This window comes from Arvicola amphibius, chromosome 14 (genome assembly GCF_903992535.2).
Source record: "Arvicola amphibius chromosome 14, mArvAmp1.2, whole genome shotgun sequence".
Taxonomy (NCBI): domain Eukaryota; kingdom Metazoa; phylum Chordata; class Mammalia; order Rodentia; family Cricetidae; genus Arvicola; species Arvicola amphibius.
This window is the reverse complement of record NC_052060.1, coordinates 30,778,666-30,798,073: the sequence shown is the minus strand read 5'-3', so window position 1 is coordinate 30,798,073 and position 19,408 is coordinate 30,778,666. Positions and strand designations below refer to the sequence as shown.

Below are 19,408 nucleotides of genomic sequence, written 5' to 3'. Positions count from 1 at the left end.
GTGATGGTGCCGGTCCCCTCTTTCCCCGGCTTCTTTAAGAGGGTGGCACCGACTCATCTAGGGGATGGCGGAGGGGCCGGGCTCGCTGAGTCGGCGGCGCAGGCCTGGCCCGCTCTCCCAGGTCTTGTGAAAGGCAGGGTGTGTGCACGCGGAGCTCACAAGACCGAGGCGGTGGGAGCCCGGGACCAGTGCCGAGGACACTCAGCCGCTGCCCGCCGCGTTTCCGGCGAGTCCGCGGGGGTCCGCGCGTGCGCAGAGCGTGCCCCGGGGGCCGACCTCCCCGCGCCCGCCCGCCCGCGCGCGCGCGCCCGCCGGCGAAGGCAAAGTCCGCGGGGGGCTCGGCGCGGCGGCGCGCGCCAGGGGGCGTTCCCGCGCGGCCGGCCCCGCCCTCGCTCGGCGCCGAGCTAGCCTCCCAGTCTCCCCCGCGCTTCCTGCACTGAGGCAGTCGCCGGCGCGTCCCATATCCCGCGGCTCGCTCGCCCTGCCGGTGCCATGGCGGCCTTCAGCAAGTACTTGACGGCGCGGAACTCCTCGCTGGCGGGGGCCGCCTTCCTGCTGCTCTGCCTGCTCCACAAGCGGCGCCGCGCGCTCGGCCAGCACGGGTGAGGCTCGCGGCCGCGCCGCCTTCCCGGGCCCGAGCGGGGGCTCCGGGCGCGCGCCTTGCCCTTTCCTCCCGGTCCCGAGCGGCGCGGGTGTCCGCGGAGCGAGGCCAGCGGTTCCCGAGCCCTGCGGCCCTCGGCCCGGTGGCAACCGCGCTGTCGTCGGACTGTGGGAGGGAGGAGGGCGCGCCGTGTCCCCGCGCCCCCTCGCCGCCTCCCTCCTGTATGCCAACTTTCTGGGTGCGTCCTGGTTTTGCCATCTCATCGCCGCCGAGAGCGCTAAGGATTTGTTCGGTGGACGCTCTTGGCTATGTCCCTGGGACCAGTTTTGGCTGAACTCCGGAGTAGTGGAGGTGCAGAGTCGCCAGGGCGTTCCTAGGGGGTGTTCTGGGGCCACTTGGCACGATTTTCTTCCGAAGAGGTGCTCTGCTCTCCGAACTGGTCAGCGAACTCCCTGACATTTCTTTGGGAAAAGCTGAATTGGCTGCGGGGTGTGTGGAGGAGACAAAGTTTCCTCCCAAGGCTTTATAGGTGAAAGGTGAAAGTGTGTTTTAGGTGAAGATCACTTGTTAGTACCATACTGCTTCCTGCCTGCAGAGGACGTTCAGGTTTACTTTGAACTTTTGGGAGATGAGGAAAGAAGAAGAGAATTGGGTTCTGGCGGTGGGATTACAGGCACGATTTTATTTCTTGTCGCCCAAATGGATTTCAGCGAGTGATTGAGAAAAGGCGACTTCCTAAGCGTACTTGCTAGTCTTTGGATATTTAATATCCAATCTTAGAATAATGCTTCCATGCGTTTTATCTCATCAGCCCTCTGGGCAGGTACTATTATTGTCACCTGCTTTGGATTTGCTTGAACTATTTAGAATTTGGCCCAGAATACTAGAGCGGAGTTCCTAGTACCCTTTCCATAAAGTAGTTTTTGTCATTCTGTTTTGACTTGCCTGTTGCCTGCAGCATTGTGCTTCTTCTTTATAAATCAGCTTTACAAAATAATGACACACATCACTGTCATTCACTAATTATTCGCCTTTTAAAATTTTTGGAGGGGGGGGGAGAGGAGGAAAGGATTAAGTATTTTTTCCGCTAGATTGTGTCCTTTCTGAACTCCCATTTGCAATTAGAAGTTAGTGGCTATTTGGGGATATGGCGATAGAAAATATTAAATGCTTTAAAGTACTCTCTTTTTTGCAGAGAAGAGTTTCAGTGCATAGAACAGACAGATAGTAGGAAGGGAATTTGACTGCTAACCTCTCTATTTCAACACAGTTCTCTTTACTAGATAACATACAGGATAAGTGTCAGGCTTGTAAGACTTGTGCAAGTAGAACACACCTGTGTAACCAGTGCCCAGATCAAAAAGCAGTGTATTATCAGCACCCTCGAAACCCCTTCATGGCCCTTTCCAGTCACAGTCCCAGCCAATGCTCCGCTGATGTATAATGCTGTAGATTATTGAGTACAGGAAGTTTTAAACATAATCTAATGGGCAATAGTAGCAGTAGTGGTGACATAGTGTAGTACAATTTCTTTTACTAAATAATAGAAACTATGCATCTGCCATTTCCAAAAATCTTTTTGAGTAATTTTTTGTGAACTTTCTGATGATGGAATTATGCAACTGGTAATTTAATGAACAAAATGGAGTTGCCAATCTTTCATATTGGGGTGAGCAGTGAAATCTTTGTTTTAGGCATTAATGTTTTGACGGATGAGAATGCATATTATGAGCAGATAAATGTGAGACATAAACTGAGATAAAATGATTGAACTTAACAAAAACCACTAAGAATGACATATATACACCATTCACACACATATCATTCTTAGTGATATGTATATGTATCTGATCATATATATTAATATATAAATTAGATAATTGTGTGCTTCCATGATTTTATGTTTGTCTTTCAGTCTCTACTTTTGGCTTCACAGTTTGGAGGTCAGAATATTCTGTCCTTCTATTATACTGGCCTTTGGATGTGTTTGGTAACAGCTAATAATTTTAATATCTGGTGCTTAACTAAGGGATAAGTGGTTTCTAGTCCTTATTTTATCCATCTTGTGAATAGTAGGTTTCTCTTAGAATATATATTCTTTTGGATTTGGATAGGTAATAGAGCTAGTAAAACCACTTCAGGAGTTATATTGCAACATTATTCTGAATATTATAGTGGATAAAATTCTGTTAATGTAATTTTATCATCTTATTAAGTCACACATGCACACTCTTTTATTATGGAAATTTTTACATAATATACAGAGTAAGTAGAATAATGATCCCCTATTAACTTTACCCATATTGTTTCATCCATATCTATTTTCTCCCTGCCCTTTTTACAGATTTTAAGGTAAAACTTAAGTTCATTAAAACGTGCAATTCTTAGTTACACTTTTTCCAACCAAGTAGACACATTTGTGTTATATTCCTATCTTACAAATTAGAACATCTTCATCTCCCCAGAAAGTTCCTTTGTATTTCTTTCTAATTATTTCCTACCACTATTTGCTAACTTTCCCCTACTTTACTCTTCCTTAAACAATTTGCCAAACAATTGGCAAAGGTCACTTAATCATCAAAAAGGAATTGCTTGTTTAGAATGTTGTATTTCTGTGCTACATGCTATAGGAGACAGATATGTGTAACATTTAAAAAATGTCAGCCGTCTTAAGAAGCTTATATTCTTGTTGGGGAAAATAGACTTCACATAAAGTGTTAGAAGTGTCAGGTGACACACTGGCGTGTACGGCCACTGTACTATCCTGGCTTACCTGTGTTAGTGATTTGGTCCTTGCTTTCGTTTTGTACTTATTCAGCCATGTACAGTTAACTTGTAGTCTGATTATGATCTATGCTGTCTCAACCACTTCTCCCACTGTGTTAGATATTTTTCTTCAGAAGTTGGCTCAGTAAAAAAAATTTTCTGCTAGGTGTTTTCCGGCTTTCCTAATCCCAGGTAATAGAGCTGTCCTTCGCTTCTCTGACACTGTCCTGTTTCTCTTTGCTAGCACTCACTGCTTAGGTTTTGTTCTGGTCTCTTTTCTTGGCTTCTGCATAAGCAGAAACCAAGACTCTGAATTTCTTGAGACTTTGGACTGAGTCATGCTTGTTTTTCCAATTTACTTAACTCTTGTTTTCTGCTGTACTGGGGAGCATACCCAGGCCTTGCATGGTAGGCAATTGAGCTAGGGAGACTTTGAGTCATATTTAAATCCCTCATTTGAATACGTCCCAGGATAGACACTCAAGAAGTGTTATGGAGGGAATAAGTGATGCAGAACTGGGGAAGAACTTTTCAGAACAGTTGACAGGCGTTGGAGAAGGAAATAGAGGTCTTATCGTCATAGAAGTCATGAGTGTACCCAAAAGTCTGTAACATGGTCTGAACAGTGGGAAATAGGTAGGCTAGTTCCAGTGCAGGGAATGGGACCAGTCTACGTTGTCACAGTATTTTACTGTGCTAAATAATTAAACCATTAAAGCAAAAGAAAGCAATTTCCCTTCCCATCAGTGCTTGTGAAGTCAAGTTCAGATTTCTCATCCAAGGTTTCAGAGCTTTCCTCCGTCCAGTCTCATCTTACCTGGCTAATCTTGTTGTGGTCTCGCCTGCCAGTTGGTACTCTGGTCCAAATAGGCCAGTTTCTGCACTGTTCTGAGCAGGCTACCCTCATTCCTGCCTTTGGACCTTATCCCTGTGACCAGTCTTATTTGTGAGTTCTCTGTCTCTTTGTGCTGTAGTTCTTTAACACACTTAAAGAGCTAGAGAAGGGGCACCCTGACGTGAAGTATTTAGCTGCTCTTGATGAACTCAGTGCTGATCACCCTGCTTTTAACCTTGATTCAAGTGCCTTGCCCTGTGTACTCTGCTTCACTGGCTGTTACCTAGCTGGGTGTGTCAAGTACACCTTCATCTTTTGTCCCTTTAAAGTCTTAGTCTAGAAGTGGTGGGGCACAGCTTCCTCCCCAGGTATTTCTGCAGAGTTCTAGGCAATGTGTATTCCTCTTACTCCCATCTTCCTTGCTTCCACTCTTTTTTACACCCCACTCACTTGTCTTTTGAGGCTGTCTCATATCTATGTTGCTTTCTCTACACTAAGCAGGTCCCCACAGTGCTATTTATAGAAGAGTTCTGTTAGAAAATTGGAATTAGTAGCAACAAAGGTTGTATCTGAGCTTAGTTAACATCTTAAGATTCTTTTCCTTAAATTATTTCTTGTGTTTTCCCACTGCTAGAAATTTCTTTGCTGTTTTCCCAGTCTGAGTCTTAGGGCCCTGTTGCCAGGCCTTGGCTTTAGCACGAATGCACAGGATCCTGTCTCTAAGTCCTGGTAACTTTCCTGCAAACTTAATTTGTCCTTTCCTTATATCTGTCTGTCCTTCTCAAATCAAGCTAAGGGCTGCCTTCATGTTTCTTCGTTTCATAAGTTCTCTGAGGGTTTTGCATAAGCATGAGCCATGTGAGGAACTGGATCTAAACGACATCCTTAGAATTAACCCTGTTTGGCTTTCTGAACTAAAAGGAGGTACTTAAGGAAACTCATTAAGAAAAGGGTATGTCAGCAACAGCAGCAGCTGTGTACTGAACCCAGTTGGTGCAGTTCAGGCCAGAGCAGAGTTGTGAGAGGTGTGTCTGTGATCTTCTGGGGCCATTGGGTAAGGGTTGTCCAGTTCATTACAGCTCTCAGGCCTTGGTACCTTAGCTTATTCACTTGCTCTTCTCCCTGCCTGGGATGTTGTTTCCAACGATGTGACATTGTTTATATCTTCCCCTGTTTCAGTCATTGATCGTTTAGATGATAGACCTGTTGCCATGTGATTTAAATAACATCCTTTGTGTGTACATGTTCTGTGTCCCTTCCTAGCTGTACTTTCCTCCTTAGCACTTAACTCTTATCAAATGTGTGTATCTGTGCTGCTGGGATGTATGTAGTTAAGCTCCACAGAGGAAGAAGTTTTCGTCTGATTTGTTCGTTGGTATAGCCCTGGCAGGTAGAACTGTGCCTGACATGGTGTACTTGGAAAATATTGTTCAGTGGTTCTTACCTGTGAGATGCTGATTTCTTAGGGCATGGCTACTGCTAATTTAAATAACACTTTTCTTGTTATAAATGTGTATGTTGTCTTAAGCATGTTATCTCTTTTGGAACTAGACCTCTTATGCCTTCTATTTGTAGGTTCAGAAACAATATAAATGATAGCATTAATTTACGATTTTTAAAAACCAACTTTTGACAGTTAAAAAGTGGAAATGTTAAAGATAAACTAAAAATTACTCATATGACCATAAATATAATAAACATTTGTTTTATTTTTGCCTACTATGTACTTACATGCCTTTTTGCAGTTATAATGTTTTGCAGTTTCATTTAAGGCATAAATCCTGTTTTTTGTTATGGCCCTTTTGACTGTAGTTTACGTGACTTTATCCTATTTATTTTGACTGCCTGTGAAACATTTTTTTTTCTTGTAGTGCTGGAGATGGAATCTAGAGCCTTGCTTGTACTAACAGGGGTCCTATCACTGATCCATGCCTGTGGATTTTTATGGATAGTGTATATTTTTAGTGAATATTTATATCTCTGCTGAATAATTTCTTTGGGACTAAATTGCAGAAATTGGATTAATAAATGAAAGTCTATGGATGTCTTTATCATGATGGAAGGGCTGTGAACATTCTGAACTATGCAAATTGACATGACTTTTTAAAATGATTCATGCAAATGTAATGCTTTGAATTCATGTAATGCTATGAATGAGTGTTAGTTTAATTTATCATTATTGGGGGATATTTTTTTCTTCTAGAGGTTCAGAACAATGTTGAAAAGTTAGTTTACATGTGTTTTATAGATTGGCAAGAATGAGGTTTTGTTTATTTTCATTTAGCAGCAGCATCTTGATTGTGAAGTAGCTTGATGTAGTTAAAGGACATGGTCTTTGAGGTCAGGTAAGGGTTTGGAGGTTAGTTAGCCATGCCTTAGATCTATGGCTTCTTGTCAATTTCCCTACCCTTTCTGAGTCTTAGAAGAATAGGATAATAGTATTTATTTAAGCCATCAGTTATGTGAATCTTGAATAAGAAAACATCATAATCCAGTGCTCAACTCAAAAGCCATCATTATGCCTGCCAAAAGAAAATTAAAGGACAACAAACTGTTCTTTGTTAGCTTCTCAGAAACTATTGAGGCTTCCTGAAAATGCTGTAGATGTGTCAATGAAAATGTTCTTAAATAGCTTTTAAGTTGGTAGATCTATTTACTTTTAGAGTATTACATTGGTTTCAGAGTCATAGTTTCAGTCTTACATGTTTCCAGTTGCCATCTAAGTGGGATACTCTGTATTTCTCCACCTGATAAAGAGGTGGTTTAGACTCACAGTATTCAAGTGTGGTCTCAGGGGTGCACAATAGAGCTATGACCTACTTTGTAGACTATGAGCTTTTGTTGAAATAGCATGAAGTTGCATTCATTTTTATTACAGCCACATGTTCTTTGCTGACTTACTCTCTTCATGTTGTTCCTTTGCTCTTACTGTTATTTTTTGAACCTTGGGTATTGGTTGTTGCTGGTTCTTGTGTGTCTCTCTTCTAAAACTGTTTCTTTATTCTTAATTGGTATTCTTTCTTCATATTTTCCTAGTAAATTAAAAGAATCAGATTAGAGTAAGTATTTTGTTAATAGATACCCTTTGAGAATTGTTCTGGTTCTTACCTGTAACTTACTAGCACCTTCTGGTAACAGACCTGCCATTGTCTGTCTCATCCGCACTGAGTAGAGTTCTCTTTTAGCATATTTCTATTGGAGCCATAGGGAAGGGTCTTTCTGTTTTGGTCATGGAGCTGTCAGGACGATGCCATAGAGCCAGTGGTTCTTTTACATAGAAGAGGGAGAGAACCCCTGATCTAGTCTAACACTAAGCGCTATGTAGCATAGTGAACAGGTTAGAGTTGCCTTCAGTCACCAGATTGGTCTTAATCTAGCAGGTGAGCTCATGCTTAACCCTAGAATTTGCTACACCCTTCTAAATTCTCAGGCCATACTGTACCTTTAGAGAAATACATTGTAATGCTTTCTCAGGATCCACTCATCTAGGACCTGATGCTTTTCCTCCACCTCTAATCTTTTGGAGAAGAATACACAATGGAATCATGTAGAAGAAAAGATTACATTTTCTTTGGAGTTATATGTACACATATCAGATTAAATTCAATTTTATTCAAAATGTTATTTCTTTTGAAGAGTTTTAAGAATCGTTAGTGTTTGGTCAGAAGCATCCCCCAGCTCCCTCACTACACCCCTTTATACAAAGACTCTGGAATATTACAGTCAGGAGCCTTATCCCAGTCCCTCGACATGCATCTTTGGAATACTGGGCAGGAACTCCATTTCAAGCCCCCTCCCCTAGGAGTTGCCTCAGTCCAAACTCCAACTCCAAGAAAGCCGGCCAAACAGTGACCCCCTACCCGGGGAGGGTCAAGAAGGCCCACCAAATGGTAACCCCTCCCCACGGGCTTGGGGAAGGCCAAGACCACTCCTACAGGCTACTTAAACTGCCCCCAGAGGATGAACACGTGGTCTCCCCTTCTTTTTCCCTCTTCATGCTTTCCTGGTGCCATCCGGGAGCATTGCATTAAACATGGGCATCTTTTATTCAGTCTGATTTGGTCTGATTGAAATTATTTGCGTCGGTGGAGAGGCTCGTCCTAAGAAATATTCCTAATAGTTATTTAAAATGTGTAGGGCATTAGGTTCTTGTTTATAAAAATCAGGACTTTCTTTTTTTTTTTTTTAAGATTTTATTTATTAAGTATACAGTGTTCTGCCAGAAGAGGCACCAGATCCCATTATAGATGGTTGTGAACCACCATGTGGTTGCTGGGAATTGAACTCAGGACCTCTGGAAGAGCAGCCAGTGCTCTTAACCTCTGAGCCATCTCTCCAGCACCAGGACATTCTTATTAAAGTCCCTTTTGTTGTAGACATATGTGTCAAGAGGTAAACATAAGGACACAATACGTAGGCTATGTTCGCTTTGTTCATCAGTGGAAACTGTAGCACACATTAGGGCATTTTTACCAGTCTTGTTAGGAATAACTATTAATGTTTTGTTTGTCTTGTTAATGCTATAATATTTTGAGACAGGGTCTTGTGTAGTCCAGGCTAGCCTTGAACTTTATGTAGCTGAGGATGACTTTGAGCTCCTGAGCCTCTTGTCTTTATCTCCTAAATTTTGGGATTACTGACATGTGCTACTATGTCTTTGTATTTTTTTTTTAAAAAAATAACGTTTTTTTATCCTTTTACCAGTGTACCTGAGTGAATGCAACCAAATAAAATATACTTTGAAAATGAAGCTCATCAGAGCCTCCCCAGCTAGCATGATGCCTATAAATAGGTGTAGACCTCTCAGCATCGTACTGTTGCATAAGGCAGACATTAGAGTGGACAGTATGATTTACTCCATGTGTAAATAATCTCGATGACTTCTTTTTATTTTTAAGCAATGCATAATAGTGGTTTTTTTCAGACCACAATTTAATATGCTTATTATTTATTCACATATTTTTGAGACAAGATCTTATGTAACCCAAGCTGGCTTTGAACTCAGCTATGTAACCAAGGATGACCTTAATTTTTGAGTTTCCTGCCTCCCTATTTCTCAGGCATGTGCTAACAGGTCTTTCTTAATATTTCTTAATATTTCAGGTCGTTGGCATTAACAAATTATGCACTATATAGAACAGATTGGCATCATAGGTATATAATAGTTTAGATAGTGTATTGTGTTTATATGCTGCTCACTTTATGTTCTCATTTTTAAAATATTTATGAAACTTAGCCAGCCATGTGAACTAAGCAACATGGTATCGCTAAAGAAAGAGTGATTCTTTATTTTAATGTAGTGAATAGCACTAGACCCAAGAAATAGTTTTAAAATTACTCTTTTATTGCTTCATTATTTCAAATATTAAACATTTTTGAACAACAAAAAACTAATGCACCTTAAATTTGAGTACTAAAAAAGAAAATAAAACGTGTCATTTATCACAGTTACATTGTTTTATTGATTCTTAAATCTACCTTTTTCATATTATAGCATCCATTTTCACATTTTAACTTCTGAAATTAAGTTACAAAAGACAACTGATGTATCTTAGTTTTGACTAGAACAGTATTTAGGTTGTTGCATTTCCTCTTTATTATGCATTTTTTTTCTTGTTTGTAAAACTACTGTCTGTCTGTCTGTGTGGAGGACTCTAAATTCAGTGTTCTTGCTGTTCTTCAGTATATCATACGCGTAGGAAAATAAGAAATTGTAATAGAATCATCTGTTTTCCTCATTACAGACCAAAATTTGGAGGAAGCAGGCTGACCTGAGATTAGCAGGTCGATATAAATCAGCTTCTCAAAGGATGCTGAGGTTTTAGCTTGTTACTAGATGACCAAGGGGTCCTCTTGAGAATGGAGGGGTATGAGCCAACTCTGGACCTTTACATATAAGAAATAGTGGTCAAGGAAGACACCAACACTAATCTCGGGTTCTCACATGCATGAGCATACTCACTGCACCCACACACAAACACATGCATGTGTATAACACATGCAGAAAGAATAAACTAGACCAGTGAAAGAGAACCATGCAATATAACATTTCAGTACTACTTCTCTAGTTCAGTCTCAGTGCCCTATGAGCATCTCTCCTGAAATAAACCTCTAGTAATAATATATTTAGACTCTGTTTTCCTGTGAATACAATTGTCTTGCATTAAGAAATAGATTTAAGGTATTTTCAACTGTAGGGTTCCTTTAAGTTTTTCTATTAGTAATGCCCAAGATAGGCTGATTAGTAGAGAGATGGAGGTGGGGGAAGCCAATGTAGGATAAACAATAGCATTCAGTTTTGTGGTTAACATGGGTTCAACAGTAGCTAGCTCCCGCTTGGAGAAAGTAGGATCAGTATGGCAAGAAATACAGTTTATTGAATGTTTGTTGTTTCTCAGTATGTTAGTGAGATTAGCACATTCACTGTGGAACTACAAATAATAAAGAAAATCCATACAGCCTAAGAATTTCTAGACCTGTGTTAGGAATGTAGTCTTTTAGGGAAGAACATGAAATTAGAAAGATTTAACTAATATGTTTATTACATGGATAGATTTTGCCTTTGAGCTCAGTCTTAATCTCTCAGGGGTCAGAGGTATTTCAAGTAGGGAGAACAGCTTGAGCAAAGACATTGAGAAAGGTCAGCGGGAACATGAAATTGGAGATAGTATCATAAAGTGTCTTTATTGATGTTTGTTGAGTATGTATCATATTTTAGACATAATTTGTATTTATTGTTTATACCAGTTGTTTCAGATAATCTTATATTTTCACTTTGCTACTGAAGAATCAAAGAGCTTTAAAAGCATATGTATGCCAGAGGTGGTTCAAGTGGATAAGAGCATTTACTGTTCTTGCAGAGGACCCAGGTTTGATTCTCAGAATCCACATAGTAGTTCACAACCATCTGTAGCTCCAGCTCCAGGGGAATCTGCTGCCTTCTGACCTTGTTGGGCACCAGCCACTCATGTACATATATAAGTGTGGGCAAAACACTCATACACATTAAAAACATAAATCTACAAACAGTTAAGATTGAATTAATCATGTGTATTGTAAAGAATAAAGCTTTTTTATTCAAATTCTTTTAAAATGGATTTTGATTCAAAAAATGGTCAAGACTTATTCATGGGCTGAAAAAGATATATTAAATATAAAACAAAGTTAATTATTAAATTTATTATACTGTTAAAATATAATGTTGAATTACTTAATTTTCTCTTATGTATATGTGTGTCTGGTGTGTGTATGTGAATGTGTCTGTGTGTGTGTGGGAGAGAGAGAGAGAGAGAGAGAGAGAGCGAGAGAGAATGTTACATAGGAATGAGTGTGTGTGTTGTGTGTGGTCTGAAGTTGATGTTAGGGATCTTCCTCCACCACTCCTTGAGTCATGGTCTCTCAATCAGAGAGAGGGAGGGAGGGAATGATCATCCCCCATCACTCTTTGACCCTGCTCTTTGAGTCACAGTCTCTCAAATCAAACCCAGAACTCACTGATGTGGCTTCTCTCTCTAATCTTGCTAGCCAGCTTGCTCCAGATATCTTCTGTCTCTGCCCCACCCAATGGGCATTTATTTGGGTTCTGGGGATCTAAATACCAGTTCTCTTGCTTGTCTTTGATCCACTGGAATCAGAATCATGTTCTTCAAACGGTCAGGGTGAAAGGAGGGAGAAGAAAGGACGGCAGCAGATTACTGAATAGAGTGGCAACAAGAAGGGTCAGCTATTGATAGACATGTGCCGAAAGAGGTCTTTATACTTTAATAAGGTAGAGTAAAAATTTTAATTAAAGAACTACTAATTTAGGGACAGCGAGATAGCTTAGTGGGTAAAAGTACTTGAGTTCAGTCCTCAGAACCCATACTGGAAGGAGAGGACCAACTCTAAAGTTGTTCTCTGACCTCCACACATGGCATGAGTGTACCTACAATAGACATAAAGTTATTTTTAAAAAGAAGTACTAATTTAAAATTAAGGAAATATATATATATGTATATATATATATATATATATGAAGATAAAAATTGAGAACCGACATTTCATAAGCTTTAAGAAAGGCCTTACACTATACTACAGGCTTATAGGGTAGCAGGAATAGTACTTACCTTGAAAGAAATTGCAGTCTAGCTGGAGTAAAATACTGATAGAACTGTAAAATCAGACACATGTTAGACCCAAGCAGAGTGCTCTGAAATACAGAGCCTTTATTCCAGAAACATGTAAAATCTAAAGGGAGGCTGAAAATTGAACAGGGCTTAGTGTGAAGGTGACTTAAAGGGGGTTGGAGGTGAGTAATAACCATGAGCACCATGAACAAAATAATTTATTTCATAAGAAGGTAGAGTACAATGAGGGAAAAAACAGCTTTTCCTAGTGTGATAGCAAAAAAAGATTTCATTTTAGAGACACAAGTTCAGATTCTAGCTATAAGCAGTTACAGCTTTGGAGGGAATTCCTGGGTCAGAATCCCAGTGACACCATGTGTTAGCTCTGTGACTTTGGGTAACTTATATAATTGCTTTGTACCTTGTTTTTCTGCCTAAAAAAATGGAAATAATGCCACCGTCATGAGCTAAAATACATATAGTGCTTATAACAGACGCAAACACGTGAAGGTGCAGAGGTTAGTGGCTGTGTGAGGAAGAACTGGTAGTTGTGTTCAGGAGTGGGGGCAATACTTGAGAAAATCTCACCCTCAGTGAGAATGTACTGTAGTATATAAAGTGATTATCCTAAGTCAGACATAATAAAAGCCTAACAAAGGCAGGAACTATGTAAATAGGAAGAAAATCCAGGAAAATTATTAGAAATGACAGCAGAAACAGTTTAGAGTTGAGAATTAACTCAGCATGGAAATGAGAGGGAGAAAGGGGCACAAACTCAGAGAAATATTTAAGGAAGGGAAGTATTAGAAACTATTAGCTCCCAACTCATGCCCAGCAAAATGAAACCTTTTTTGTTCTCAGAGTCAATGTGTCCCTGAGAAGGGTGGAGGGAGCGATTCCTTAACCATAATAAAGAATAACAGTAAGCATTATTAAGATTCTATAAAAATGCTTCTTCACAATGAGATAAAATAGCTTAATTACTCGGGTAAATGCTAGGCGGTGGGGGGGAAGGGAATGTGGAGGTTACAGTGGTTTGTCGAGCTTTATTCTGAAACAGTGCTTTTTAAAAACAGTCATGCCCTGCGTGTCTCAAGAAAAGCTGATGTCTTGTTGAAGGAAGCTACTCACTCATTCACCTGCTCCCACCAACTTGCTACCTTGGCTCTGGCATGTTTCCTGAAGTTTTCCCAGGGTTTGCCACTTCCACATCTGGTCACTTCGATTCTTTTTCTTTTCCTCTTAGGCAGGTTCCAAAAGTCTTAGTCTGAAATTAAATTTAAAGGAGAAAACAAAATATGTTTCACAAGTATCTACCATGTGTTGGGCCTCAGTGGTTTGGAGATGAGCAAGACAGCCTTGTTCTTGTGCTGTTGAGCGGCAAATGCACCGTACCGATTGTGAATGGGGGCAGCAGATGCCTGACATTCTCTGTTGGAGGGGAGGAAAATGGACGAAGACTTCTAAGACAGAAATGCTGGACAGTTTGTTATCCTGATTGGTGCAGTTTAAGACTGAAGGGAGGTATAATTAATCACTTTGTCGTCAGCACAGTAGGCGAGGAAGGACCAGTCTGACCTTCATTTCAAGAAGTCAAGTCACAGATGGTCATGAGTGGGCGTGTGGGCACCAGGGTCTCCCCGAGACCGGCAAGGTTTCTTAACAGCTGAGCCTTGTTTCCGGCCCTGATTGGTTTTTTTTGAAATAGGTTCTCATTGCATACCCCAGGTTGGCCTGGAACTCCTAATGTTTTGCCTCAGCCTGGGATTATAGGTGTGTGCTGACTCTTGACTCCTTTTCAGCAGCAGCAGTCACGTGGAAAGACACAGTGTGAGAGCAGGTGAAGTTAACATTATTGAGTTGGAGATGGTCAGATCCTTATAATTTCACAATACTGATGTTAGAGTACCTTCAGCATGTAGAGTCTGTGCTTAGTGGCTGATGAGCCTGACTGGGCGGGAGCCGAGCCCTGAGCTGCTATAGAATTTGGACTTTGTTCTGAAAACTCTGTTTAAAGTTTTAAATACAAGCTATACATTCTTATGATGTGAAGCAAAAAAAAAAAAAAAAAAAAAACAACTACTGATAGCAGCGAGAACAGCCTGGTTTTGTTAGGTTTTAGTAGTGACACTTTACATGCAGCAAATAGTGCTTTATAGTGAGTGCGTGCTTCCTGCTCAGATACTTAAAACATGAGCCTATCCGTTCTTTCGGAGTTGCCTTAAAAGTGTTTTGGATAAAGTCCTTTTTCTTGGAATGAGTAGGAGATAGTGTCTGACAAGAGTTTCCCAGCTTTTCAATCCATTTAATTTTTCCTTTCTTCATTCTCCTCCTGATTAGGCAGTGGATTTTGGAAGACTATGTTTTTCTAGGAAGTTACTCATTGACAGTAGAACGTTAAGTATATGTGGCCCTTGCAAGAGACTTGATGTGCAACAAAGAATCCCCTTAAAGTGTGACTTACTGACTACCTCTGAGGAATGTATAAGCCAGGCAGCCCTCTCCCTGCCTATGCTTTAGACTCTACTTCAAGCTCACAGACCTCCAGGTCATGACTTAACAAGAGCAGCATACATTTGGGTAAGCCTGAGCAAAGCCGAGGTATAAAGACATTTCAGTTCATCACAGCTTACTGCGAGTATGACAGTACTTATTGAGAGCATGTCTTAGTGCGTTCTCTACTGCTGTGATAAAACATTATGACCAAGAGAACTTATAGAAGAATATATTTGGGCTTACTGTTCTAGAGGTGAATATGGCAGCAAGTGCCAGGTATGGTGGCACAAGCAGGGAACTGAGAGCTTACACTTAGAATGACAAGCATGAAACAGAATGAATTGCTGGCAGGGTGAGGCCTTAAGTTCTCAAAGCCTGCCCCCAGTGACATACTTCCTCCAACAAGGTTACCTTTTCAAATAGTGCCACAGTTGGGGATCAAGTGTGCAAATGCCCTTAACTATAGGGGACATTTCTCATTCAAACCACCACAGAACATCTCCTGAACTGGTTGAAATTTTGCTGGGTCTGTTTGAGTTCTCCCTAAACTTGCTTTCCCCCTTCTGTTCACTGATACAGATTTCATATTCCAAATATGCTATATCCTCAACTTCAGGAAGCCAGTCTGTGTTAACTTCTCTTCTCCTCAGACTACTGTTTACACAGCAAACAGGATTTAAAACGTGCTCCGTGTTTCATTGAAGAAGCAGAAGGATAGGTGTTACAACAGGTTGTAAGCCAGGTTAATGATACTGTGTAAACACAGATTAGTGATCAGATCATGAACATGGACTACTCTTTCCAGGTCACTCTCCTCACTTGTAAAATGAGTATGGCAGATTCTTTCCCTGAGATGTTTAGTATAGATTTGGTTATTCATGTGATTGAGGGTGTGGATTTGGAGCAGCGTGTGGGAGGACATAGGCGGAAAGGTTTTTCTAGTATGATGACTAATCTCAATTGTCAGCATGACTGGGAGAGAAACTGCATAGAATACAGAGTCCAGAGCTATCTATGAGAGCGTGTCTAGAGGAGATTCACTAGTAAGTGGACCAGTCCTGGGTGTAAGAAGCACCATCTAATAGCCTGGGAGCTTCGATGGGGTACAGGGATAAAAGGAAGCTCAGTCACAGGCCCTCTCCGGCCCAGCTTTGATTCAAGAATGGGGCGGTAAACTGTCACCGTTCTGTGGGAAGATTTATAGGGAAAAGTATGCATGATGTGTGGGAGTTTACACACATAAGCACACAGACACAGCATTTGTTCATAATACTAGTAAGCTAGCATTCAATGATTACTTTCTCTAACCAATACTTAATGCAGATTAAACATGTCTGCCCTGAAATTATCTGAAATAATGAAACTTTTTGAGTAGCCTGGGTTATTGCATCTAGTAAATTTTATGTAACAAATATTCCAAATTTTGAAAAACTATGAAATCTGAAACACTTCTGGGCCCAAGCATTTCATGCAGCAGACATTCAACCTATAAAGAGGCAACTGAACTATTATTAATGAATTTCACCTCTCTAGGTTATGAATAAAAAGAAAACAACCGTCTGGAGAATTTGATATATTTTTTGACATCTTAGAATAATTTTAATTATGGAAGCATATACCAAATAAAGTAAAGCTCTTTTATTTTTCCTTTGCAGTAAGAAAAGTGGAAAACCACCATTACGAAACAATGAGGTAAGGATTTTAAGTCTACTTTTGGGAATGGTTTGTATTATTTAGTTAATTTTGTTGCATAGTTTTGAATTAGGATGAAGTCAGAATTTTAGAATGAAGTTTTAAAAATCATCACTTCCAACCTTCAGGATATAAGAACTATAGGACTTCACTTTAAAGAGTCCCACCTAGTGTCTTCTAGAATTGCTCCAAGTATCGGTTCATGGAAAGCACTCTTGTAAGGAGGCAGTTATGACTATTATTAGATTTATTTTGACTATTATTTCTATTATGACTATTATTAGATGATGAGATTCACTGCCCATGTAGCTTTGTTTTTTGTTTTTTTTTATTGAGACAGGATCTCACTATCTTCTTGGATAGCCTTAAACCCTTTATTCTCCTACGTCAGCCTCCTTAGTGTAGTATTTAGCATATGTGTAACACTATGATGAGAAGCTTCTTCAAATTTTTATTAACATCATTTTTATCTTTTTAAAATTCTGGATACACGCTTCTGGACTTATCGTAGAATTTCCTTAGACATGCTTAAAATAGAATATAGTTACCCAAAGGAGGCTTAACTAGCATTAAATACATCAACACTGTTAAATTACTTTATGCAAATATCATATTGCTAATATTAAGCCTAACATTAATATTATTTATTTATGACCTTTTCACATTAAGTTATTGGCAAATTAAAATTTTTAGGTATCTTTTGATGATCTCTCTGATAACAGATCCTCTATTTCTGTATTTACCAACTGAATTTCTTTTATAATTTTTTTGTTTGTATGTTTTTCAAGACAGAATTTCTTTATAACTTTGGAGCCTGTCCTGCAACTCTCTCTGTAGACCAGGCTGGCCTCGACCTCACGGATCCGACTGTCTCTGCCTCCTGAGTACTGAGATTAAAGATGTGTGCCACCATTGCCTGGCAACCAATTGATTTTTTAAATAGTAGCTTTATACTCCTTATTTTAATAGTCATCATTTAAGTGTGCAAGTCAGTTATTAGTATATTCATCACAGAGTTGAATGGTTGTTACCACTCTCTTAAAATTATTGGTGGTACCAAGTGGGCCCTGAGGTCGTGTCTTTCCCATATGGGTCTCTACAGTCCCCATTTCCTGTCTGAGTGGTTCTGCCACATCTTCCTGCTGCCCACACCATGTTCCTCAGCTCCAACTCAGTGGTGCCAGTTGATTGCGGCCACTAAATTTGCTGTGGGGACAGCTATCCTTGGTTACCTGGCTTCAAAAGTTTTATAAAAACTATCACACCAAAGCTATGGTATACCTTCAGGCCCAGAAAGACAGCCCCAGGACCGTGCATGCCTTGTAGATAAGCCATTTATTGATGCCACTGGAAGTCCAAAAAGTTCCTTTCTGTCATGGGGCTCACAGAAAACATAATGAAGAGACTGGAGACAACATGGGACCTCTGATCATCAAGAAAACAGAAACTTAATGGAGTCTTGATGCTGCATCGCACTGTGTTGTGATGTCACCTGATCATATAATTATACTGGCACCTATTCTGTCTGATTGGCCTCCCCAGGTTCTAGATGTAGTACCGTGCAAATAGCAGCTTTCATATTCATGGCATCAGCCTTGCTATTGAAACATCATGGTAGAACATTTGTTGAAAGAAGAAGAAGAAAAAAAAAAAGAGAACTAAACTAACCTCATAGTATATGAGTTATTTTGGTCTTGTAAGGATCCATTCCTTTAAAATAGTTCTCTTGGAATATAGTTGTATCTCGAGGTTAATGTAGTAAATTATTTTCAAAATCATGTCCATGTCCATTGTACTTGTAAGTTTAAAAAAAATCACCTTTTCATATTGCTTAGTTAACCTGCAAAGTAAAAAGAGTGTGATGACGTTTCTGTGATTCATTATAGCAAAGGAGAAACATGCCATGACCTTGACTGTCCTTGTGGTGGGGTGATGACATAAGTTCAGCTAGTATATTTTAATGTTTGCAATCAGAATGAACTGAATGCTATTCTCCTTAAAGCCAGGCAAATCAGCATAACAGTAAGAACAATTTAAAAATAATTCTTCTTGTTAACTTCCACCTGTAAGTCTCATGCTTAGTAGCGTTCACTCCTTGTTCCCATCTCCCCCAACCCTTAGCAACCACTGATCTTCTGTTTGCCTGTTAGTCTGCCTGCTGTGTGGGTGTTTCATATTAATAGAGTCATGCAGTATGTGTGGTCCTTTAGGCCTTTCACTAGCATGATGTTTTCAAGGTTTCTTCCTGTTGTTACTGTATCCATATTTCATTCCTTTTTATGCTGAATAGTATTCTGTTGTATAGGTGTACCACCAGGTGAGGGATTTTTACATTGTTAACATAAGCATAAACGCTCAAGAGTAATGCAGCTGTGAACATGCATGTACTAGTTTTGAGGTGGATATATGTTTTTACTTCTCTTGCATGGTCTGTAACTTAGTGTGGAATTTAGGATTATATAGTAACTCAGTCGACACTTTTTTTTCAAATAAATGGTATTTATCCCCGCATCAGTTTATTGGCTTTAACTGTCTGTACTATTAGTATAGTTTTGAATGTAATTCTGATACCTAGTATGTTAGTACAGGCTATTGCATACAAGTTTAATATGCCTTCTTTTTCTTGCTTAAAATTATTGCTAGAATTGACTAAGCACCAACGTGATTATTATTACACTCTTACATCTCCACCCTTTCTCTCATCTCAGTTTGTCTCTGTTCACTGTGATGGTATCTAATTGTAGCAAAACTTGTAATTCTCCATTAAGGTCACTCTTCACCCCTATGCCTCCACACCCCCACCACCCTTTTCCTTCTTTTGAGACAGTCTTACTTCATAGCCTTGGCTGGCCTTGAACTTGCTATGTAGACCAGGCTGGCCTTGAATTTGTAGAGCTCTGTCTGCCTCTGCCT

The 19,408-nt window shown here is 40.1% G+C and overlaps 1 protein-coding gene across 1 annotated transcript in view; it reads left to right on the top strand.

Moving 5' to 3' along the window:
- The first annotated feature begins 401 nt into the window (after positions 1–401).
- The window catches only part of Abcd3 (ATP binding cassette subfamily D member 3), a 55,220-nt gene continuing 36,213 nt past the window's right edge, over positions 402–19,408 (top strand). Inside the window, exons 1-2 of the mRNA XM_038310792.1 lie at positions 402–602; positions 16,459–16,495. Of these exons, the coding sequence (XP_038166720.1) occupies positions 493–602; positions 16,459–16,495 (147 nt within the window). The 5' untranslated portion in view covers positions 402–492. The remainder of the gene's footprint in view (positions 603–16,458; positions 16,496–19,408) is intronic.